Consider the following 26,138-nt stretch of genomic DNA (forward strand, 5'->3'; position numbering starts at 1 on the left):
TACACTTCGAATTCTTTACTCGTTTCTAAATCCAACGTTGCTCAGAGCTCTATTTTCGTCTTGATTCCATTCATTCTCTTCTGTTGTTCTATCTTTGGGCGATTTTTCCAATCCTCCACGAAAAGGTTAAAGCTAAACACTTCAGGACGAATGACGCGATGGACACTGCATATAATGACTTTCAACTTTTTGATTGTAGAGCCTTGATTCAGGTCAAATTATCATCTCTTACCAATTTGTACGATTTTAGTCCATCGATTCTCAAAATAAATCAGCATGAACAATTTTTCACGATAGATTAACCTCTCTAAAAAGACATTATGAGCATGAATCTCCCTTTTCTCTCTTTTATATCTTCTCAATCCTTTTCATTCAACAAGAAATTTTTTTTAAAAAAATCACAAAAGCCATTCAAAAACTACTTCCGCTCAAAAATCACCGACAATACCTTAACATCCACTTCATTCATAACAGAAGAACCATTTAAAATATTTCTATAAAAAGAGCAGTCATAAAAGAATGATTCTTTTATTCTCGTTGAGTTTTATGACTTCCTACTGTCAATCGATTTATTTCAGTTTTTTTATTATTATGAAAGAAATATCTATGGAAGCGATTTAAGTTCCTGCTTGTTCTCTCTCTTTAGATGATAATAATTTTCCTATTCTTATCATGTCGATATTCAATGACAAAGATTTCCGCTTTTTAAAAGAATATTGCATTGTGAGGAGCAAGTTTGGGAAATTTAGTTTGGGGATTGAGATTTATTTTCGTGGTTTTTTTGAGTTTTTGGAGTGAATTTTGGAACTTAAGAATGAATTTTAAAATTAGAATTTTTTGGTGTATCTACAATGAGAGTTTAAGTAACTTTCTTTGAAGATTCTCAATCTGTTGCAGCCAAAGAGCATATTCTAAGGAACAGAGTAAGCGGAAATCAATGCTAACGCTCAATTCTTTTGCCTGTTAGGAATAATTTAAGTTCACTACTCTTCGTCCTTCATGAAGTTTGAAACAACATATTGATGAATTCTGTTTTTAATGCATTTTTGTAAGCTGAATTAGAAAATGGTACTTAAAAAGTTTTATTCCCACTCGAGTCATCTAAATGGCTGACATATGACATCTATATGGGCGGTAACTTCCATTTGATATTGATGAAAGGACTTTAGAGCTTTAACAGCTCCTTGGTGGAATGTTATTCATTTTTATGAGTATGGAACTCTCCATCAATAATGTATTGATTGCCCCCTAGTTGTCAAAAGCGTAACAAGGGTATTTGGGCATTACCTGCAGCTATTCAAGACATATCCTTAAGTACTTTATACGATGTATGACGATAAATACTGCCCAAAAATTGTAATTTGACGAAGATTCACAAAACATTGGATTATTTAAAAACGGCTAAGAACAGATTTTACCATTTTGGCAAATGATGTCCCTAGAATGTAAAGTTAATCATGTAAATTCGAAATTAACGCTAAATATTCCTAACAGACAATGACCATACTTACTTACTTATTTACTTCGCTGGCCGTACAGATCAAGTGTGATCCATGGTCTCCCTCAATGGCCATACTCATCTAAATGATCATACTCATGTGTATATCCAATCAATATAATTAAAAATGCTCAAAAATGCTATGTGAGCATATATATACACGAGTATATTCCTTGTCTGTTCTCGTACCATCTGACAAACTGTTGATCCAATTATTTTTTAATCCAAAAAATTTAGCACCTAAATTCCAAAACTAAGAACAATAAAAAAATCTTATTTTTACGACTCTTCAATAAAAAATTTTCTATGTCACAGAAACAGAAAAAAATCATTTATTTTTATAGAAATAAAAGCAAAGCGAACTAAAAAATATAAATTGTGGAAATATCAGTTGCAGCTGAGCTGAGCATCTTTCAAGTGAGAGACAATATAAAAATTTGTTATGCTACTTGAATAATTTTCATTCTTAAAAATCTTCTTCTTTCCTTATTCATTCATTCTTTTCTTTTATTTTTTTGTGTCTCTGCACTTAAAAATCTGGAAAATGAGATTCTAGAATGCGGAAAGCTTTTTATATCTCTTTAGATTTATAAATATGAATATTTGCATCATTTTTCAACGGTAAATCCTTTTTTTTGCTGTTTTATATTGCAGATATATACTCATATATGCACATATACTTACTCAAATCATGATGAATGAGATGATAAGGAAGCATAATGCTTCCATTTTCTTTGCTACTTAAAAGAATCTTCATTTTATTATTCCATTTTTGCTTTTATTTTTCCTTTTTTCGGTTAATTCTTGGAACTCAAGCTGATAAAAATATGAGAGGCTTCCAGAAGCTTATAAAGTTCATTTATTCATCTGATATGATTCTAACAAATCATCTAAAAATACGAAAATATATTTTGGCCATTTTTAGGGTTTCTTAAAGTTTCGGGTTGAAAGAATTTTCTAGAACGAGACAAAGATCTAGGCTGAATCCTTACTCGTCGCTTCCGATAACTCTTCAAATATCAACAATTGGTTGTGTATCAATCTTCCATACTTTTTCTCAGAATTTTTCCTTTTTGTATCCTCTTTTGATTCCTGTTAAAAATTTGAATTATTTAGGCACAAAAGATTGAAGAAGAATGTCAATTTTCATTTTGTAACCTTTTTGTTCAGTGCCGAGCTGTACAGTTGCTCTGTTGCTCAGGGGTGTCTCAGTTACGAATTTCTATACCTTAATTTCAATTTCTAAATTTTGGAATCTTTAATTGAGATGCTTGACTAAGGGAGTAGCCAGAAATTTCTTTAGTGGGATTTTGAAGGTTTTTATAGTTCATGTCTCGAGAAAATCAAGCAAATAGAGGAGTTTTGATCAAAAAGAGAAGTTTAACCCTAAAAGTCCTGAACTAGATACACCTCTGCTCTGGACTGTGATTTCAGTCACAAAACCACGCTGTGTTAACCGATCAAATGATTTCCTAACAATATTTCACTCGAGTTAGTCTTTTTAAATATAATACTGATACGTACATACTTACTTCGCTATCCGTACAGATCAACTATGACATTCTCAGTTGACATCTAAAACTAACTCTATCGCTGACTGCTCTTTGTCAATTGCCAATACCAAGTGCAACACTGTCTCTATCAACAGCCTCCTTCCCAGAATTCTTCGTCCTGATACCCACATACTTACTCTGATACGTCAATGTATGAATAAATTGTTAAGTAAAAATGAAAACATTAGAAAATAAAAATGAGAGAAAAAAGGGATTTTTAATATCGGTTGAACCCCAAGGAACGGAAAATTATGTCATGGATATGTATGTCACATTTAAGGGATTTTGTATGTTTGGAAAAATATGAAGTGTGAATTTTTCCGTCTGCATTTGTAATTTTTTGGTGTTTTTACTGGGTTAGAAGGAAAAATATTGAGGATAAATTTAGTTTTGACATAGAAAAAGGGATAAGAGATTGAAATATTAGGGTAAATGTTTATAAAATAATAAACTTCAATAAATTTCTGGAGTGTAAGGGATACTGTCCTATTTATGATTCTTAAAGTAACCCCAAAAAATTGTTAAACATTGAATTTAATCAAGCACATTGTAGATATTTAATCCCCAATTTCTATTCTTTAATTAAACACAACAAAAGCTAGATTACTTGATCATGTTCCCATACACAACAAAAAAAATTACAAAAGTCCTCGTGTTATTGATCGAGGGACTTAAGCGCATTTTTGTCGCAGCGATCAGTAATTGATTAATAAGTCACTTCCAGACCTAAAAACCAAGATCCAGTAAGATCCAAGTCACTTCCAGAACTAAAACACAAGATTCAGTAAAATCCAGTTCACTTCCAGACCTAAAAACCAAGATCCAGTAAGATCCAGGTCACTTCCAGATCTTAAAAACAAGATCCATATAAAACTTCCACAAATTTAAGAATTTCATTATTTAACGGATTTTCATAATTCAAACCTCATAACGGTCAAAAAAAATTCAAACATTGTTCAGTAAACACTGTTAAAACATCGACAAACATTGAAGAGCACTGTAAAACAATGAAAAAACGTGTTGTTGTTTTTGTTGTTGTAGTATATGAAAATGAAAAATTGTTAATTATAGTATTTATGCTTTGATTTGGAAGTTTTAAATGGCCGGCGCCGCAATAACTTTATGGAACTGATCTTTTAAAACCATTCCGAGCTCTCTACGATGTCTAGTTAAAAAGTTTTTAGCGTCAGCCGAACGCCCGAACGAACAAAGTGATTTATTAAGCTACCTTTTTGAAAAAAATTTCAAAAATGCGCTAAAAAAGCTATCAAAACAGTAAATTTTCTCCCATAACAAAACTTTAATCCCATCCAATACTCAACAGCTTTCATTTTACTCTCTGGAGCTCTACAAAAAAAAACTTTATCCAAACTAGCTTTTACGTTATTTAATTTTCATTGTATTTAGAATTAGAGAAAGAATCACATCAGTGCAGGTGTTGACAAGCTATTCAGTAGAGCAACACAATAGCTATGCAAGATTTTCATAAACTTTATATGCTATGTCCTCATAAACTCAACATTCTGATATCTAAATCTATTTTTAATCTAATATGCATTACTTACTGGATGGAAAGTAAGACATGAACGTGTTTACTGTCATTGTATAGAAAAATATATATTTTTCTATTAAGGATAAAAAATGAATGGAAGTAATCAGGATAGATGATTGAGGGTGGATTTTGTGATTGGAAAATAGCTACTGGATACTAACAGGCATATGGACTGCTTTTAGGTACTATAGTGGTCTTTCTGTACCATGAAAGCATGTTTTTTGTCTGTTATGGATACTGCATGCAAGAGTCCAAAAAGCACTAGATTCTTATTCAGTCCTACACCAGGAAGGCCAGAGATACGCCGGCATGACGCTCAATTTAAACTGAATCCATTACCAAGTCAAATTCTTGTCTGTCTTGTTCCGGTATTTTGTTGATCGATTAACCGATTTGTGCTATTTTAGAAGGGAGCTGGCAATACTGACCAACTGTGGTCCATGGTATCCCTTGATGACTCTTCAGTTGGCGATTTAAACTGGCTCTATCCCTTGCTGTCATCTACAAATTACCAAAAATATACCAACGACAAATGCAAAATTAAGCAAAAAAGGTGAAAAATTCTTAAAAATTTCAGAATTATCAACAATCCTAACTAAGCATCCGCATTACCCCCCACATGCATATCCTCGAAGAAAATCGCAATAAAATAAGAAAACACTGTAAACAATGTATGAATCTAATATACAACAATAAAAGTGTATGAACGAACATGGAAAGCAGTAAAGTTAGAAACTTAAAAATAAAAAAAAAATACATGGAACATGGGAAGAATGAGACATGTGTGCTGTAATCTGTTTACAATTTCTCTACGTGAGACCGAAAACAAAACTTTTTTCCATCTTCAGTATATTCAGTTTTGAATAGAAAATAGAGATGGGAATGTAAAGGCAATATCATTGTGAATAAAAATTATGTTAAAGTAATGAAAAATATGTTACTGACGTGTGAAGGTTGGTGCTGGATATTCAATTGGTATTCTTGTTGTGTGACGAGGATGAAATGGATGTTAAGGGAAGGAATAAAATAAGTTTAAGGATGTTATTTGTGATTTTAAATGGATATCTTGTTATTGAATGCATTTAGGGATAAATCAATTTTTTTGGAAGGATTTTTTGAGAATTTTGAGTGATTTTAATGCTTAAAAGCTCCAAAATTCATATAAATTGAAGCTTTAAATCATTTGTCAAAGCTTTAGTATTTTCCCAAAAAAATTCTAAAGAAAATAATAAGCATCATCATATAATCTGTAAATCCTCGCTTGACCTGTTTTCTTCATCCAACAAGAATAATTTCATCTTAAATCAAAATTCATCTTATAATGTAAGATGTCCCAAAGATATTCTAAAGAAAATTTCACAAAATGAGAAATCATAAGCATACATGCTTTATGATTATTGAAAGGTAAAGCATCACTCATGATATTGTTGTTTTTGGGGTCAATGGACTTCATTATAAGAGAAATAATGTCTTTTTAATGAAATTATGTTTCAAATGATAGAGCTGACTTTAGACATTCCCTACGCGCGACAAAGGGCCCTAGTGCGCTCCATCCAAGCAAGTAAGTAAGTGTTTAATGAAATTATGAGTTGTGAAAATTTTAGGTTTGTATCGAGATTTTTGTACAAGGGTCAACAATGACCAGTTCCTTCAGATTACCTTCAAGCTCTTTTTCGATGTTTCTACACTATTATTTTCAATCTTAAGATTGAATTATAAGTCGCGAGAATCCATTAAAGTGTCACAAAACCAAAAAACATTACAAGGTACTGGTCTAGTCACAATACAGCACAATCATTACATCAACAGCTTTCATTGAACTGGTAATAATCAATGAAAGTAAAGATGAGAAATATAATGAATGAAATTTAAAGACTTACATCTTTGTTTTATGTCTGAGAAACATCTTACAACTGAAATGAATGGAAGTTAAAATTCATTGAATTTTTTTCACTTCTGTAGTATCTCACAATGATATTACAGGAGACAAAAAAGTTAATAGAAAATGTCAATTGAAGTTGATTTTTAATGCAATTATACACAAAAAACGAGTGATTTTTTTTTGTTTTATTGTAAATTTTGAGTTCAGAGCAGAGTTAGCAGGACTTTGGGGTTCGGACTCTGGTTCAGAGTACGAATTTATTAACAATAATTTTCATGTTTCTCAACATCGAACGGCACAATGCAGTCAGCAGCATTTTGCTATAAAAATGAGTCGAAAACAGCCGTCTCGGTGTCGTTAAGGCAACTTAGCATCTTACCGTTAATATAGTGACTTAGTGATGCCCTGATGAAGATGAAGTACCGTTAGGGAATAAGGCACATTGTGCCGAGAGAGTAAAGATTCTAGCACAATCTGGGTGTGATTAGGAAACGTTCGGAAACTACCTAATACTGAAAATAGCGTTTAAGGGCCACTAATCTCCATCCTTTTCCAGCTTTTTGTAGCAAAATCATGAATTAAATTGTGTAGCAAAATTGTGTAACAAAATTTTAAGTCAGTCCTCCTCCCTTACGCGATACGTAATTTCTGAACGTTCCCTTACAGGTTTCTGCTAAGCTTGGCTACTGCAATCCTTCTATGTATAATTTAGAAAAGATGTCTGAATAAGTAAACTTTAAGAAGTTCCATGACATAAGATAAGACAATATAAATTTGTTTAACATCCATCTCGTATAAATTTCAATTTTACCTTAAAGAATAGATAACATGAACAAATAACAAGAAAAGGAAGTCACAGAAAAAAAAGGCAGCAAAAACAAAGATTTTTCTTTTTTCCAAGGATTGAAATTCCCTCTAACTAGAAAAAGAAGAGAAATTGGCTAGCAAATATTTGATTTTTCATTGCACACAAAAATATTTTCGGATGTTATGCTACATCCAATGATTCCAAGCCTTCTCGGTACAAGCATGATTTGGCTTTGGGTAAGGAAATCTTAAAGCCAAACATGTAAATGCAAAATATGTTTTTTTTGCTATGTCTGATATCTCTTTTCCATTCTCATTTCCTTATCAAATGACATGGATGGCTTGAACAAGAAGAAATTAGGAATAAAGAGTCACAAAAGGGCATCACATGCAGTGATTTCTAGACCTTAATGTGTGGATGAAAATGGTTTTTACAAATTGTTTGCTGATGGAAAATTAGGAATGAAAATTGAGGAAAATTTTTGTTTAAAAATTGCTAGAAATAATCAAATTTTGAGGGTTAACCGATATTAGTTTAGGACTTGGCATCAGGAGCTGCACAGTGCTTTTTTGATAAACGTCATATGTGAATGAATTTTGAGAATTCTAGTAAAATTCAGAATAATTTAAAACAATAAGCTTTGAAGAGATTTTCAATAATATTTCGGTATCTATTGCCACACCTGGCCAGTCCAGCTTTCATGCCACAACCAGACATAAAGTACTTCTTGACCATTCTCAAAAAATTTAAATATTCCCATATTTATTAACAATGAAGATGTGTGAATAATACAACAAACGATGTCAATACAATCACTATGATTATCATTTTATTCCTTCTTCGAATTTAGTTCGATGACCAACATATGAGAATGACAGGAGCTTGCTGATAGAGTCTTTGTTCATGAACACGAATTTTAGTAAATTTTTACCATGGAAAGGACGTATGAGTACGAAGGAAAAATGAAATAAGGAAGAGAAATGTGAGAAGGAATTGAGACATATTGTGCTTTAATCTTGAAAGATGTGTGAACAATATGTATTGATTTTTAAGATGATATATGGTAGAATGAAGCCCGAGAAGCTCTATTTAGATGCTGTCTAGAGTACAAGACACGAGGGTATCTTGATGGCAATGATAAGGCTGTTTTAGGACCATTCTGGACATTTTGGGCATTATTCAGGGAATATTTAGCCTTGTCTGGTAGACATGAGTGTCTGGTCCAATCCTAGAGGTTGATACCAAAGCTCGAAGTCAACACAAAGTTGTAGGAAGTCCAAACAAAGCTAGAGTCGACTTCGAGCTCTGGTTGATGCGAAATCAACTAAAATAATTTTGAGAACGACAAGAACTGCATCCTCAGCATCACATGCAAACCATACAGCATATTGGAATCATTCACAGTCAGCCTGTTCCACTCCTGCCAACTTACACCACCATCTGATAGCAACATCCAACTTCAAAATGTTCAATAATACCCATAAAAATGCTCAACACTTTTCACAGTCCACTAAAAATCCATAGCAAAACATTTCAATTTCACCCATCATCCCCAAACTATTGTTGCTTTATGATTTTCATCTACAAAACCAAAAGCTCAATAGAAAATAAGAAAAAAAAAAAATAAAACTCTTCTCTGGAGGGAAAGAGTCATGAAAAATGAAATGTGAGAAAAGCACAAATAAATCATATTGAACATTGAATAGAGGAAGTGTGCCAGATGAGACCAATGTGATTATTCTTGAAGCACATAGAAGTGAGACATACAGACATAAAGACACAGAGTGAAAGCGGTGAAGGGAAAAATATGAAAAGGAAATTAGAAATGTGCGGATGTTCTGCTCATTCATGTTCCTTCATATATGAATAATGATGATATTGCTGATATTGAATTCACAAATGAATGGAATTGAAAGGAATGGATATACATGAAAAGGAGGGTTGAGGCATTAAGGGAATATCCATTACAAAAATATATATTTTTTTTCACAAGAGATTTTCACTTCATCTTTTACTCGTTTTCAATCTTGTTGATGGAGGAATCTTGTTGATGTTCCTGTTTGTGACTATCAATATTATTACGTCATGTAATGCTGGCGACTTATGATGCTTAAATATATTTCAAAGTCGTCTTTTTATCATATCTGGAGTGGCCGTAGGGAGTACAATAAATGTCGATTACTCGCAATTAAATTTAACTCATTCAGATGATTTGGAATTACGTCCGAATTTTGGATTTAAGTTCTATTGGAAGAACAATAATTTATGTTGGAATGAAAAATTGATGAATTATGAGTGAATAGATCAGTGGTGGGCAAGCTGTATGTCGCGGCACATTGGTGTGGCGTAAGTAATTTTTGAAGTTACTATAATCCGTAAGCGTTGAGTGGGTTCTGATGAGGCCAACCATTGAGGTGTGCCGCGAAAGATAAAATATTGACCACCACAGAAATAGATGATCAGTTGATTGCATTTTTGGTAAGAATTGAAAATTGAAGTATTTTGTTCCAAAAGTGGTAAGAAAGATGTATAAGGGAGGATGTGACAGGGGAGATGGTGACTGATTCAACCCGAAAATTTACATTAATTTTGAAATTTGATTAATTTTGTTTTAAAATCTCATATAAAATTCACAGTCAAAACTAACATCCATGCTAACAACACTTAACATGCTACTAACCGTATCATCCATTCACTTCCAAAATTCAAACTCACTCAAATATAGATATTCACATTTTCTGGACCTTTTCATTCTCCTCTACATTATCATTTCATACAAATGTCGATGAATACAAAAAAATTTATGTATCAGCAGTTTTTTTACGTCTAAATAACACAAACGAATATCTTAACATCCTTGAAATATCCTTTTGATTTCATCTTTATTGATAAAAAAGGAACAAAAAAAAAATACTTTATTGAATGGAAATAAATGTTAAGCATGTACGGCTATTAGAGATCCTTTTTAATATTCATTCATGGTCTTCTCTTCCGTCTTTTCATAAATCATGCTCCTGGTATTTGAGCTTTTTAGTTATGATATATCAATAAAGATGAGAAATATGTAAGCTTATTATGAAAAGAGGATGAAAATTGAGTTAGTGGATTTAATTGAATGGGGTTTTAGGATTGAGATGAGATTATCATGAATTTAGGAATTTGAATGATATTGGTGGATCCCCTAACAGATAAAGAGTATGCTTTCAAAGTATAGAAAGACTATTACTTACTTACTTGGCTAGGGCGTACGAGGGCTCATTGGCGCGGGTCTAACTGTCTAAATGTCTAATGACAGCTCTATCCTTGGAAACCTTTTTCCAGCTCGTGATATTAAGGACTCTAGCGTCCTTTCATTCATCAGAATAAATTTAGGAATTCCTCGGTTTTTCTCGCGATCTCTTGACATCCACAAAGTTTGACATTATGAAAAAGACCAATACGGTAACCAAAATTTGTCTCTTTGAATGTTAGGGATCGTCATAGTAAATAATCGTCCTGTTATTATGGGTAGAGTCAGTCTAGAGTTCAAGGATCAAATATGGACGATGAAGACTTAATCAATCAATATTTTGCAATATTTGCGCATGCATCAAATGTATATTGCTTGATAGGAAAAGCCTTATGAGCTGGAGATACAGCGATCAACAATCTGTAGTACCACACCCTTTAGACCTACAGTTTATAGTGGGAACTGCATCATTTGCAAGTTCTGCACATTGCAAAGACACGAGTAAGTCGTAAGACCTGATATTCGTCATATGATGCCCTCAATTTTGATAATTTCCATCAATTGTTCTTCTTGTATAAGCCTTGTATAAGAATCAAGCATATTTTGGTAAGAAATTGAAACCACTTGATCTATACTCCTCCCTACATTGAGAACTTGCCCCCTAATCTCAATAACCTTTATATTTCCTCCTCTGTTCCAAACTTAACCCAAAAATCTCAAAGTATAGAATATCATTTCAATTTTCTTGTAATTCTCTTCAAGCATAACATTCATGTTATCTTTAAAAATATTCTGTTAAATTGAAATTTTGTACAGAACATCATCATTTCATACTCCTTCCATCTTCATTCTTCAACGATAAAATTCAAAGTAATTTAAAATTAAAATCACATAATTTGAATAATGAAAATATTCATGCTTAAAATCTTCAACACTTCATCAATATTCAATCAGACATGTGTTGTACTTAAATAAATCACAACGAGTATGAGAATCACACTTGTGATGAAATCTTTGCATTAAAATAGGTGAAATCCCTTCAATTACTATAAATGGGTCAATGCTGATGATGAAAAGAAATGAAATTGTGTCTGTGATGAGAATATTAAGCATGCAGCTTTCTGGATGAAAGGAAACATCTGCTGATATTAAAATAATCTTCATAAAATATTCTTATCTTTTTCTTCCTGTTTTATTCACTAATTCTAAGTGTTTTTATTCATATCGTAGCTATATACATGGGTATGTATAGGAATTAATAAAGATTTCCATGAAGAGGTCCAGTGGTGGACCACCTTTGTGCCATGGCTCCCTAGTGTGCCTCCAAAAATTTCTCAAAATTCCACGAATCGTATGCCGTATGCGGTTTCGATAGAAGGTAATCAACTAGGTGTCCCGCGGCACACAGGTTGCCCATCACTGTCCTAAACCCTTAAAACCTTTAATTATTGCAGAATTGAATGAGTATTACTAAAACTTCTAATGACTTCAATTTTTTTATATTTCATCTAAATCCAAAATCCAACTCATATGATAAAGTTAAAATCCACACTACCCGAACAAGCTAACTTAAAAAATACACAAAATTTCCCCACAAATATTGAAGCATTCAATTTAATTATTAAAAAACTTTATCCATCTTGTGGATGCAACCACATATATAAACACACGGAAGGAAATGAGACACAGAAGTGAAGTAAAACTAAAATTTAAATTTTAAATAAACAAAAACAGCAGTTCCTAGTTGAATTTTCACAAGTTTTTTCCAACAAAAAATTATTTTTTTTTTTTATTTTTTGTGCTCTATTTCTATATTTACCGTACTGTAGTGACTAGATATGGTTTTGGATGAAAACTTTATCATTTGATGTCATTCAATTTTCTCTATACGTATGCCTGGGAATGTCACACACAATTATGAACTGAATGAATGCTGTCTTACTCAGGAATGAACTTAATTTTTAATGGATATTAGGACTGATTGCTCGTTATTTGAGACGATAAGTGAGGATTGATAAGAATTGGCTTCCGGTTGGTTCAGTACATCTTTTTTTGCATCAAAAATACATTTAGTCAAGGTTTGCATCAAAATGACGTTCGGTAAATTCTCGTATCTAAAGTACGTTCAGTAACTTTTTGCATCAATAACTCTTGTGCATAAAAAGTACATTCAGTAAATTCTCGCATCTAAAATACGTTCAGTTTCTTTTTGCATCAAAAGTATAATCAGTAACATTTTGCATCAAAAGTACGTTCAGTAACTCTTTGCATCAAAAGTACGTTCAGTAACTATTTGCCTCAAGTCTCGCATCTAAAGGACGTTCAGTAACTTATTGCATCTAAAGTACGTTCAGTAATTCTTCGCATCAAATAAACGTTCAGTAACTTTTCGAATCAATAGTTCTTTCAGTTACCTTTTGCCTTTAATAGTTCCTTCAGTGACTCCATCAGAAAATAAAGAAAACTATAAAACATCCACAAAAGACACATATCAAATTGAAAGCCGTACGGCAAAGAAAAATAATCGGAGCAGATGGCAAATATTTATTCTGTTTAAAATGGCAATTACAAAATAGATTAGACAATTGTGCGATTAAATTGTTACAATTGTGGGGAAAATAATAACATATGCGTGTGTATTTCTTGTTTACTTACAAATCTCTCAGTCTCAGTTTTTAAATCCCCCTCAACAAGTCGAGTACATAAGCTGTAGTCTGAAGTAAATTATAATGACATACTGGAAATGAAGAGAAAAGCAGATGAGAAAAGACTGTGAACAATAGTCTCAATTGAGGTGAGATTGAGGAACAAAGGAAAAATTTTAATTCTGCTAATTTATTCACAGTCGCACATAGATAGGAATTTGAGAAGTAGAAAAGTTGTTCAGCTTATTGTTGTGAATATTAAGTTAAGTTGTGGAAAAATTGTCATTACTTTGAGAAGTAGTTCTTCTTGAATGGTTGGAAAATGTTTAACTTGTGAAAAGTCTTGAAGAAAGTTTTAAGATATTAGGTGATGAGTTTCTTGTGGATGACGGTATGTTTGTTTTCAAAAAAGGTTATTACTTTATGAAAATTATGAGTTCTAGTGGTGTATTGGGGAGGGGGGAGGGAACATATTCTGGATAATTGTTAGATAGGCCACTGTTCACCATGATGTAGCGTCAGTGTATTATAAGTGTTGTATTCAATAGGGGAGAGAGGAGGGTTAGCATTAGTATCCAAGTATCCAAACCTCCATGTTTTAGAACAAAAATCTTCAATTTGCTTAGTTATTAATGTATCAAAAAGGGGTGTCTAAAGCTATGTGATATATTAATAATTCATTTAACCTCAGTATGGGAAATGATCATAGCTACATGTTGGTAAACCAATAGAGGTTGTGCATGAGCATCAGAGCATCAAAGCAAAGTCAGTGTCAGAGCTCGAGGTCGACTTGAATTCTGTATGGAGTCGAACAGTCTTTCAGGCTTCAGGCTCTCAGGCTTTTTGATGAGTCGAGCCGGCTTCGAACTCTTGTCAAACTTGCCAAAATTACCTCAATCTCTATCTTGACTTTGAATATCTCACAAAATCTTAATCAAACATTTAATTTATCAACAGATCTTCAAGATAAAAATAACGAAGTCAAGTAAATAGCAGACTCACATGTTTAATAGTCTAGTGACGAATGTCAGTCATAAAGATAAGAAGCAATCACAACAATAACTGCAGCTAAAATAGAAAAACACCAAAAACCTTGTAGAATTTTCTACAAAATTCCGAGAATATAAATTACAATTATGCTCCGCAAATCGACCATTTCATCAATTCTGCTTATCCAATTATTGACAACAATCGTAACCAATGCGAAATATTTGATAAATGTCGATGACAGTGTTAACTTAAACGATTGTAATTTTGACGACTTGCGAAATATTTCATTGTTAAATTCGGCTCCACATGAAATTGTAATCCACAATTGTCACTTGTATGGTGATTTACCAAATGCATTGTTTATTCGCTTCCATAAATTGAGAATTTTAGAAATTACCGAGAGTCATTTGAAGAATATTGGCGATTTTGCATTCAACGGTTTAAATGATTTGCGAATTTTAAATCTCGGACGTAATAATATCACATTTGTGCGGACATGGACGAACGAGAATCTCGAATCACTTCATACACTCGATTTACGTCGTAATGCTATAACGGAAGTTCATAAATTTGCATTTACTCGCTATCCAAAGCTTTTGAAACTCAATTTAGTTGCAAATCACATCAGTTCATTGCCCGATGAGCTCTTTCGATCAATTCCATTACTAAAGCACTTAAATCTTGGTAAAAATAATTTAAAATCAATTGATTCCCATACATTTAAGCATCTTCATAAGTTAATTCATCTTGAATTGAAGCATAATGAAATTGAATTTATTGAAGATGAGTCGTTCGTTGGACTTACACACATGAAAGTGCTACATTTGCAGGTAATGCTGGGATGGTATTTTCTTGATTGAAAAAGTTTCTTTTTTTGTGCTTGGTTTATGTACTGTGGTCGATTTACATGTGTAAGCTGATTTTGACATGAGAGGATTTTGTAACTATTTTGCTGTTAGATTAGTTTGTTGATTGGTTTATAGTCCAACTTGATGTGATCTGAAATTTTTAATACTTTTTGTTAGGAATTTTGTGACGTAGATATGTACTTTTTGATAGATGGCATTGTAAATTGTGGGGTTGTTATGAGGTTAATTAAGTTTGCCATTTTCTAACCAATTCTGAGTAAAATTAAAGGTAAACCTGGACTTTAGGGTGGGCCAATATATTAATTTTCAAAAGTTCAATTTAATTTAAATTGATATGAAACCCGAGTGACATAAATGAAGGAGGCTCCATTAGGGATGCCATATGGTACTGTAGTGTCCGAACAGAATGGAATCTGAAGTATCGAGTCATATAAAAGTACAAGCAAAACGGTTTTGCCCAATTTAAAAAATTCAGCAAAACGGTTTTGCGCCATACTAGAGTTGAACCTGAACTTTGTAGAATTTATACAAATTTATAATTGTGATTACATGAGTTGGACTCCCAGAGCCAGAGTTTTCCAGACCAGAGTCTGTTAAAATCAACAATATTCACGACATTTTAGGTCCATATGGCTACTATTGGGCAGCTTCCATTTCTTATTAATAAAAAGGGTCTTAGTGGAGTTTATAAAGCTCTGTAATGGAACCTTCTTCTTTTGAATTTTAATTTTAATTGATTGACAATTTGCCTAGTTTTTTTTATCCATTCCAAATCTCAACTCCTAAATGTCTTAAAACCATTTCTGTGAATCTGATCAATTTTCATTTAACATTTAGAAATTAAGACGTCCATAACATCACATAATCATCATCTTAAAATGTTCATAACCTCACAAATTGAATATTTTCTCCAAGAAAACATGTTTCTTCATAAATATCTAACAATAAATGTGTTTCCTTAATCAATAACATCACACAATTCAAATTTAATTAAACTTGTATAGCTAAAGAATATCAATTTCTAATTCCGACAATAATTATTAATGTTTGTATCTTTATCGTTTTTACCACACACAAAATTGTATATTGTATATAGGATAACAAGCTGACATCATTCGAACAAGAATTAATTTCAAATATGCCAAGATTGCATCATTTAAATTTGTCACACAATCTATTGAATGAGATAAAGGATGAGACATTTGAGAAGAATGAGGAACTGATATCATTGGATTTGAGTTACAATAAATTTGAAGATTTCTCAACGTTATCATTTAAAGGACTTGAAGTGCTTGAGGTGAAATAATTGTATTTTCTATTATTTATGTAAATAATATCTTGGGTCATGACATTAAATTTGAATTTGGTTCCATTTTGGATGTAAAATTAAATTGATTTTATTGGAATTTTATGGAATTTAATGTAAAATTGGGTATTTAGGACTTGTTTGTAACTTATCTTAATTTCAATTTAAAATGAAATCAATATTGTCACTACTATCTTACATAGTAATTGCCTTCAGCTGCTGTACTTTAAACTTATCCCTTTAAAATCATTATTCGCTTCTACGAAAACAGGATAGAATAAAATTTTAACATTTTAATGATGCAACATCATACTTTGTTGCTCTATTTTCCTATTCAGCATAACAATTTTATAAATCAATATGTCTGTGCTTGCATAATTCCTGGTACTCAAGTGCTTATAATGAACTATTGAAGCATTCAAGTTGTCTAGAAAGATTAATTTTTTTCTACGAAGACTTATTGAACTGAAAATAGCATTTAATCACCTTGTCGTTCTTCATTTGATGAATGATTTGTCTTTTATTGGATGTTATGCATAAAGTAAACAGAAGGCAAGGTTGTGGAAGGTCGGGAAAGTGCTTAGCTATCAAAACAGTGGTTTTGAGTGTAAAGGAACTTGCACTTTTACTCAAATGTTGCACTTATGCTTCATTCAAGTCTGATTTAATCCCCAACTTTAATTTTTCCATCTTCCTCCTCATTACAGATCCTAAATGCCAGCAATAATATGATACAAAACATTGACAATGCAATATTCATCGATTTAACAAATCTCGAGTATCTTGACCTAAGCAACAATCAAATAAGTCACATAAGATCAGATAAAATCTTCAGTACAACACAAATGCTCAAGACAATAAAATTGAATGACAATTTATTGCAATCGATAGATGATGCTGTGTTTAGTGAATTGAAATTGCAACATTTGGATTTATCATGTAATAATTTATCGTCTGATAACTTTTTGTGGTCGGAAACTGTCGAGATTGCTTATTTGAATTTAACATATAATGCCTATACAAGCATCAATTCGTCTATACTTGAGAATATTATTGTGACAGATTTCTATGGTGAGTTTGGATCAGTGAACTTGTATTGGGTTTTGTGGAATATTTTGAGAGAAAATTAGATGGATGAGTAGATGTATGTTTAACATTTTGTCATAGATTTAAGATTATTTTCATTTATTTGGACTGTATGAGTTCTGTATGCATGTACATAGTACTATAGCTTTGAGCATTTAGCTAACTAGCAATATAATGTTTTCATGCTGTTTATTGACCTTGATCCGAGCAGCAATCGCCTAGGGTACACCATATCGTCGTGTTGACGGCAAATCGTGAAGATGTCCAACATGACGGCCGATATCGTCCGACTATTACTGCGGAAATTGACAATTTGCCGCAATTTACTGTCCTGCTTAAAATTCCACTTGGATATCCCCTTATGCCTTTCAAAATGCGCCTCAATTCTCTAACAGTCAACTACCATTCCCAACCTACTCACAAACATACGGCTCAATCCCCACCGCAATTCCTTATGGGAGGTTCTCTTACATGCATACAAATATTGACACATTTTCTAATGAAAATTGCTTAGACCATAACTTTTGCTAAAATAATTCTCAATCTCAAAAACCCAATTTTCCTATTTTCCAATTTATTCCACAGAAAATCCATTCATATGTGATTGGCTTGCCGAAGAGATTTTCACCTCAAAGAACGTTCATTATGGCTTGGATTATGTGGTGAAATCGCGACATGATTTGTTCGATACGACAGGTATTGAATGTCATGATCGTAATACACATATTGTTCGACGACTTATAGTACTCGAAAGTACACGTGTTACTGGAAATGGAAATGATGATGATATTGAGACTTCTGAGGTAAGAGTGTGGATAAGAAGAGTAAATTATGAAGTTTTCGTGATGTTTTGATGTTTTTTGAGGATTTATGAATGTTTTGGCTTATGGTCCCGAGCGACACAAAGCTTTTAGGGATCACAATGGAGCTTTAGCACTCATATGGACGCGAAACGGAGGCGGCTTCCATTTGGTGTTAATTAAACAGGCACAGTGAACCTTAAAAACTCCGTGGTGGTGCTTCCTCTACGTGTGTCACTCGGGAGCGAGGGTAGAGGTTAACCAATTCAGAATTTATGATAAAAAATTGTTCAGATTGCCAGAAACTCTTCAAGTTTTATGTGATTTCTTTCTGATATTAATGCCCACTCATCTGGATGTCAAGCAACCCTCAAAATTTTTTCAATTTCACAAATCTTTTTTTTTTTTGACATTTATTTTATATTGAAATTTTCATTTAAGGATGACGAGTTGTCACGGAAACACCAGTCGACGGCAACAGCGAGCATAAAATTCAATTACAGATTAGCATTGGTTTGGTTTCTTGTCGGAACTGTTGCTGGATTTCTGTCATTTACTATATTCCGTTGTATTATGAATAGATCAAAGTTTAAGAAGAAAAGTGAGGTAAATTTAAAGATGAATTGTGAAAATAATTTTTCAAGCACTTTAGACGAGTCAAGAATTATGTAATTGAGCTATAAAATATTTTACTATTATTGTACTTAAAATGAAGATGTTTTATTGTTTAAAGAATCTTTTAGCTGGATTTAATAAAAATTTTCATCATTCATTGACCTTAGCATGTTCTTTCTTATTTTATGCTTACCATTTTTATGCTACATCACTGTTGTTGTGTAAGCAATTTATATGAAATAAATGCTGAATGCTGAAAAAAAAAATTCATCTTAATCATAAAAATATTGCAGACAAAAATGTTTTGTTTCGTATTTTTTTGCAGAGTTTTAAAGAAATGAAATAAAATGAGAAATGTAATGTGAAATTTAATTATGGACAAGACAAACACAAACACATACATATCTGCCATGCATTTAAAAATTTCTAAGAAAATTGACTGATTTTAATGGTTTTTTGTTTGATTTAAGATGTCAAAATGTTATAGCTTTGAGTGAAAATACGTTAAAATTAGATGAAGGCAAGTTAATGCCTAGTTCAGTGGTGGGAAACCTTTTATTTCTCGCGGCACACCTCGGAAAGATGCATGATCAAAACAGTAAGCAGCATAAAGTTCATGGCAATTCTGAATGATTTTGGCGGCACACCAATGTACCGTGACACACAGGTTGCCTGCTACTAGACTCTGATTAATAACCAGTTCTAACGGTTTTGTCCACATGGGCCTTTTATTAAATTAGATTTAGGTTCTTAGATTTGTTGGGAATTAGCAAACTTGTAGCAGCGTTTAATGCACATATTTGGTCAAAATAGCTCGAAAAGAAACAGGAAAAATTGAATAGTTATTGAAAAAATTCATAATATGACTAAAAATGTACACAGCAAATTAAATATTCAGACAGTACTATACATCATTCGTTATGGATGCTATACAGATTTCGGTCGTGGTGGTCGTAGCTTACCATCAAGGTGTGTCATAAATATTACAAGATGTCCTTTAAATAACCTACATAAATATATTTAAAATCCTACTTAAAATCAGAACTCAAAGTCGTCTTTAGTAAAGTTGACTGACAAAAAACGAATTGACTCGACTTGACTTTGAACTTTCCAGAAAGCTATATTTAGCCTACCTAATTCACCCGAAAAACTTCCGTAAAATAAAAGGTTCAAAAAAAGTCCCTTGCCCCAAAATTCCATAGCAATTAATTTTATCAGAAAATATAAAAATTCCTTAAAATAAAATTTACATCATCACCTCCCACCTGCTCATTAATTTGGGTCGTCTAATTTTATGCTGTTTTAATTAGCCATAAATTTATTTACGTTCATCAAGAAAAATTATAAAAAATGAGACTCAATGTCAGGAGTGTAATGAATGTCATTTTATTAAACACTTTGACTGTTACTCAGCTACAAGATTGACATACCTGGGGACATACACTTTAGCAAAAGTAAATCTATATAATCGCTTAAATGACTTGAACTGCTCTCAAGCAACATTTTCGACATTTTCTACTCTAAATATTTACACAAGACGTCAATTTCATACATAAATGAAAATTTTCAATCGAAAATTTGATTATGATTATCGTAAATACCATTCAAGATCCGATTCGATAAATATTTGAAGTTCTGTGCTCTCTCCATCGTGCTGTGTATGTGTGAACTGTTCCACCCCAAAAATCGCTTAAACTGTTTGCATACACAATTTAATGGCAATTTATGCATCGACAAATACATTTATATAAACGCTTTATGACTACACTGTAGCACATACAATATTTTCAAGTACATGATGGCTGAAAGGTTTTCAATTGGTAAGAAAGGCTGTTGTTCGAGTATTTGAAAGCTTGCTTTTTTAATAGATGATTATCGTGTAAGTGCAGTTGATGTTTTTTGTTGAATAAAATATCAAATTTGAGGAACTGATGCTTTACAAGATGTGAATTGACTTGAACTTCTTGACTTCTTTGACAAAATCTCTGTCCACAGTTGCAGACTGGAAGTGAACCACAGGTTGCAGATTATTGACTTAACTAATCCATGTGTAGGGTGGCCAGAGGATTTTCGCAAAATATCGAGACACAGCAACTGTGTTGAGGCTTTGTGGGGACACAGCAGCTGTATTGAGGTTTTGTCGGGACACAGCAGCTGTATTGAGGTTTTGTCGGGACACAGCAGCTGTATTGAGGCTTGGTCGGGACACAGCAGCTGTGTTAGGGCTTTGTCGGGACACAGGGGCTGTATTGAGGCTTTGTCGGAACACATCAGCTGTGCTAGAGCTTTGTCGGGATACAGCAGCTGTGTTAGGGCTTTGTCGGGACACAGCAGTTGTGTTGAGGTTTTGTCGGGACACAGCAGCAAGACTGAAAAATACAGCAGCGTTTCGGCAAAAATACAGCAGATGGCCGCCCTATTCATGTGTAACAATAGTGACAATGTAGTCGAAAAAACACGAAGTTAAGGTAAATATCAAGGGTCAGATACTGTCTTAAAAATCGCAAATTTTTCAATTGCGTACGCAAATATCGCGATGTTTACCAAATGACCAGAGTCAGGCAGCTGGGTAAATATTTTTAAAAAATACCACTTAACGGATTTTACCACTTTTGCTATAATTCATAGAAAGTGGGATATTTTGTTATTTTATTTAAAGTATAATTCTTATTAAGCTGGGATTGTCCCAAATAACAGTTCCACATTTTAACTCTTGCATGTATGAAATACTAGAAAAATTCCCCACCAAGCATGGTGGGAAGATTTTAATTTAACGATTAGTTTTAGGATTTATATAATAACAAACAAATCTCAAAAAGTTTCACAAAGTTTTGCTAGAAAAAAAGATGTTTATGGAAAAGGGTTGGAGCTTAGAGCTTTATGTTAGACAGAAGGACAAATGACTTAAATTATATAATTATTTTTAAACAAGTTATGCGAAAATAAAATAAATCTGATTAAGAATTATTTGTTATTTTATTGCGGATGTAAATGTTAAGATTTTTATACTCAAAGGCTTTTTCTGGAATTTTTTGTTTGAAAATAAAAATATTAACAACTTATTTATAGGAACAACAAATAACACGTGTTATTATTGTTTACTAAATCTTCATGCATTTTAAAATAATTCAGTTCCTGTTTAAAGGTTGTTGGAACTGACCATGCATGCGAAAGCATGCAGTCGTAGTAAGTTTGAGCAGAGTTGCAAAACAGGCACCTGCGACAGGTAAAAACCGTACAAATTTTGATAATTTGTGAGGTTTTTCTTACAAAACAATATAAATTACCAATAATTTGTACAGTTTTTGCCTGCCACAGGTGCCTGTTTTGCAACTCTGAGTCTGAGTGTCGACCAGCTGAACTAAATTATCCGGAAAATCTAGTCGGATTCGGGTAATTTTTCGCTAATTGTATCGTCACACCAATTGCATTCGCGACACACTAATTGTGACTAAGTACATGATTTTACAGCTGTGCTGTGTTGGAAACAACAAAACGCATTATTATTTGATTAATAAGATTGAAATACAGAAATAATTAATAAGGTTTTTTTTTCTAAAAAAAAAAAAAAAAAACAAATATTGGAACTGACCACTACCAATAAATAAAATGTTATTTATTTTTGCAAGCATGATTAAAGAAAAAAAACTAAAAAATAGTCATACATGACTATGTGCGTAAGTAAGTAAGGGGCAGTTCATTTATTACGTAACGCATTTAAGGATTGGGAAGGGGGAGGGGCTTGAAAGGGCATATTTACCCATTATTTCCTTAAACATGGGAATGTTCAAAAATTGATTGACTGATATAGTTACAGTTCTGCGAATAAATCGTTTAAATTGGCTGGTCATGTGAATAGAAGGCCAGAGGAAGCTTCAATACTTAATGTGACAACTGGTAACTTTCTGCATGGAAAAAGATCTCGTGCTAGACCAAAAAGCTCATTTGATTGCTATGTTAGCAATGATGTAACAGTGCTGGAAATTAGAAATTGGCAGAATTTATCTCAAGACAGATCCAGCTTTCGACGAGTTCTAAATGCGGCAATGGACCCCCGTGAGCCTTTGTCAAGGAAGTAAAGTAAGTAAGCAAGTTCAAAAATTGGATTTTTCGAGTTACTCAATAAGTGAACGACCACCATAAATAAAGTGTATATGAATTATATTTGTGTTTGTAGCTTAAAAGCAATAAATTAGTGAGATGATTAAACATTAAATAATCCAAAAATTGTGAACTGACATTTGCCCTTTTGGTAATTTGTATGAATTAAAACATTGATAATTTATTAATCAAAACTTACACACTGAAAGGTTTAATATTTATATTCAGTATCTCGGGGGAAATCCTTTAATTCACACTTATAGTCTAGTACCTAAACATACAATAATTGAGTAAAGTTCAAAATATTCAAATCGACACTCATAAGTTTATTACAAGAATCATAAACATGTATTAGTGAATAAAGATAAGATCAGCATGTACATGTAGGTATTTGTTCCTAAATTGATGCTAATCAAATTAAAATACAAAATTTCTCTCAGTTTCAATTTGATCGTCGCAGTGATGAAGTCGTTGGTGATATTTACGCTGTTTATTTTTAACAACTGCGTATTTTCGTCTGAGGATTTATTTCCTTTAACGATCATTCATATGAATGATATGCACGCACGGTTTGAGGAAACTAATATGTTGGCAAATACCTGTAAGGAAAATGACAAGTGCATAGGAGGTTTTGCTAGAGTTGTGACTAAAGTTAAGGAATTGAGGGCAAATAGTCCAAATCCAATATTTCTAAATGCGGCTGACAACTTTCAAGGAACTTATTGGTATAATTTATTTAGATGGAATGTAACGCAGCATTTTTTGAACTTGGAGCCGGCTGATGCAATGGTAAGAATGTATATTAATCCCTAATTGGCAAAGATACTGCTTTTAGGTATCGTACCGGTATATCTGTACTATGAAAGCATGATCTATGCCAGTAAGGGAATGCGTGGGTATTTCCATGCGATTCAGCAATATTAATTCCCTATTAATTCTTAATAATGAACAAAAGACTCTTATCTTAATGCTATGCAATGTTTTGTTTTGTATTGTGAACTTAGACTCTGGGAAATCACGAATTTGACCATGGAATTGAAGGTAAGTTTAAGATGCAATTTTACTCTCTCTAGCAGACAAAGAGCGTACTCTCATAAGCAGCATAAGCTGAGAGCAACGCACAAGAGCATGCTTATCTAGTATATTTAAGGTGAGCATGCAGCTGCTTTCGAGAGCACGCTCTTTTTGCCTGTTAGAATTTGAATTAACTTTAAAGATTAACTCTAAAGACAATTTCATCCAGGTTTAATGCCATTTCTCAACCGTATAAAAACCCCAATCCTGAGCTGCAACATCAATGCAACAGCGGAACCAAAGTTTGCAGAAAAAATCAACAATTCAATAATTATTGAAAGAAGTGGACGTAAAATTGGAATTATTGGAGTGACTACAACATTTCCATCAGATTGGGGAAATGCCAAAGTATTGCCAGAAATTGAAAGTGTCCGTAAAGAAGTTGATAAACTAGTGGAACAAGGAGTTAATATAATCATAGTGCTTTCACATTCCGGATTGGAAGTTGATAAAGAAATGGCAAAACATGGAGGTCCAATCGACTTGATTGTTGGTGGACATACACATTCATTTCTGTTCACTGGAAAGCCAGTCGGTCCTGATAAGGTAGTTGGTGAATATCCAACAATCGAAACACAGGAAAATGGCCGAAAAGTGTTAATTGTTCAGGCATCAGCATTTAATAAATATCTGGGAAATATTCAGCTATTTTTTGATGATGATGGGGAAGTGAAGAGATATGAAGGTTCACCAATATTTTTGTCAAATGAAGTGCCACAAGATCCAATGATATTGAAGGAAATTAAGCCATGGAAAACTGTTGTTGATAAAGTTTTAAAGAAAACTGTTGGATTTGTGAAGAATCAGCATGACTCATTTTGCTACAATCGTGAATGTGGAATGGGAAATTTAATAGCGGACTCAATGACATTTGCGGTAAGTATTTTTATTGATACATAAAATCAGACATTTCATATTATTTATTTCATAGTTCCTAAATAACCGATCCGAAGGTGAATGGACGGGAGCATCAATCGCACTTCACGGACCCGGTCTTATAAGAGCTGGATTATCACCAGGAAAAGTCATATTAGCAGATTTATTTACAACAACACCATTCGAAAATAAAATAGTGTCATTGGAATTGCCAGGATTTGCAATTAGAGAAGCTTTAGAGTTCTCCGTATCAAAGCCAATCCTACATGTAATGCAAGTATCTGGAATCAAAGTTGTATATGACCTAAATCGAAATCCATTCAATCGAATAGTTGATTTAAAAGTTTTATGTCAGAAATGTGAAATTCCACGCTATGAAACTATAAATGATGAACAATATTATCGAGTGATTCTCTCAGATTATCTTGCAAATGGAGGCGATAGCTTCTCTATGTTTCCAAAATATAGACGCAACATGTTTGAAGGGCCTTTGGATATTGATGCTCTATCCGAATATGTTAGAAAGCGATCACCAATTAATACACCGAGTTTGTTGAAGCGCATTCAGTTTGTGTGATGAAATGAGTGACAATTGCAAGGCAGTTGTGTGATTTGAAGAGTGATGGACTGTACTGTAGACGGTATTTGTGAATAAGCCTCAATTTTTTTAATTTAAATGAAATAAAAAATCAATAAAAATCAAAAAAGCATGTAAATTTAATGCAAATTCTTCAAAAAACAAGTTGAGTTCCACCATAGCCCACACCTAACTCCCATCCATATAAAAAACAACATCCACTTTATCAAAACATAAATTAAATCAAATCAGCATGAAAATTTCCATAAGCAATGAACAAGAAAAAAAGAATTGCTCTCGACATTTCATGAATGTCAACATACAGCTTGGAGAAATGAGAAAGATTCTTTTGAAAATGCTGATTGCATTTGTATTTCTGGCATCAAAATTCATCATATGAACATGCCACATAAAATTAAATTGACCATAAACAAAATTCATGCAAATATTTGGACATAAATTGCATGCAATATTCTAACAGCAAAACCAAAAACATCCCCTGGCAGAGATGTTGAGTTGAATAATATTTCAAGGTTTATTTGGTTGTGTATTTTTTTTTTATTGTTGATTGAAGTCAACGTAGCGAGTATGTATGTGAAAATTAAGGGCTTATTTGAATTAGAATGAAAATTAAATTTTTAAGGGTTAATTATGTGGCTACATACTGATGTTGATGA

At 32.7% G+C, this 26,138-nt stretch overlaps 2 protein-coding genes and 1 long non-coding RNA gene across 4 annotated transcripts; 2 read left to right on the plus strand and 1 right to left on the minus strand.

Annotated features, from left to right (window-relative positions):
- Nucleotides 1–1,883: 1,883 nt before the first annotated feature.
- LOC139091052 (uncharacterized) lies at nt 1,884–4,888 on the minus strand. The gene is made up of 3 exons (XR_011544477.1): nt 4,765–4,888; nt 3,031–3,189; nt 1,884–2,970 (listed from the first exon to the last, which is right to left on the minus strand). It is a non-coding gene; the product is annotated as an uncharacterized lncRNA (long non-coding RNA).
- Nucleotides 4,889–13,183: 8,295 nt separating this feature from the next.
- On the plus strand, nt 13,184–18,999 carry LOC139091050 (leucine-rich repeat-containing protein 15-like). Of its 2 annotated transcripts, none has more exons than XM_070640984.1 (6): nt 13,184–13,316; nt 14,125–14,987; nt 16,123–16,323; nt 17,040–17,403; nt 18,004–18,221; nt 18,660–18,999. In XM_070640984.1, exons 2-6 carry the CDS (start codon nt 14,304–14,306, stop codon nt 18,888–18,890), a joined length of 1,698 nt encoding a protein of 565 aa, XP_070497085.1. In that variant the 5' UTR covers nt 13,184–13,316; nt 14,125–14,303; the 3' UTR covers nt 18,891–18,999. The 2 variants fall into 2 exon arrangements, with proteins under 2 accessions (XP_070497085.1, XP_070497084.1); XM_070640983.1 differs by lacking the exon at nt 13,184–13,316 and adding an exon at nt 13,323–13,558.
- Nucleotides 19,000–23,166: 4,167 nt separating this feature from the next.
- LOC139091026 (apyrase-like) lies at nt 23,167–25,591 on the plus strand. The gene is made up of 5 exons (XM_070640951.1): nt 23,167–23,317; nt 23,375–23,723; nt 23,939–23,975; nt 24,178–24,884; nt 24,940–25,591. The coding sequence occupies exons 1-5, from the start codon at nt 23,310–23,312 to the stop codon at nt 25,459–25,461; spliced, it is 1,623 nt and encodes a 540-aa protein (XP_070497052.1). The 5' UTR covers nt 23,167–23,309; the 3' UTR covers nt 25,462–25,591.
- Nucleotides 25,592–26,138: the final 547 nt, after the last annotated feature.

The sequence above is a fragment of the Chironomus tepperi genome, unplaced genomic scaffold (assembly GCF_022539635.2).
Source record: "Chironomus tepperi strain 1889 unplaced genomic scaffold, CSIRO-AGI_Ctep_v1 contig_223, whole genome shotgun sequence".
Taxonomy (NCBI): domain Eukaryota; kingdom Metazoa; phylum Arthropoda; class Insecta; order Diptera; family Chironomidae; genus Chironomus; species Chironomus tepperi.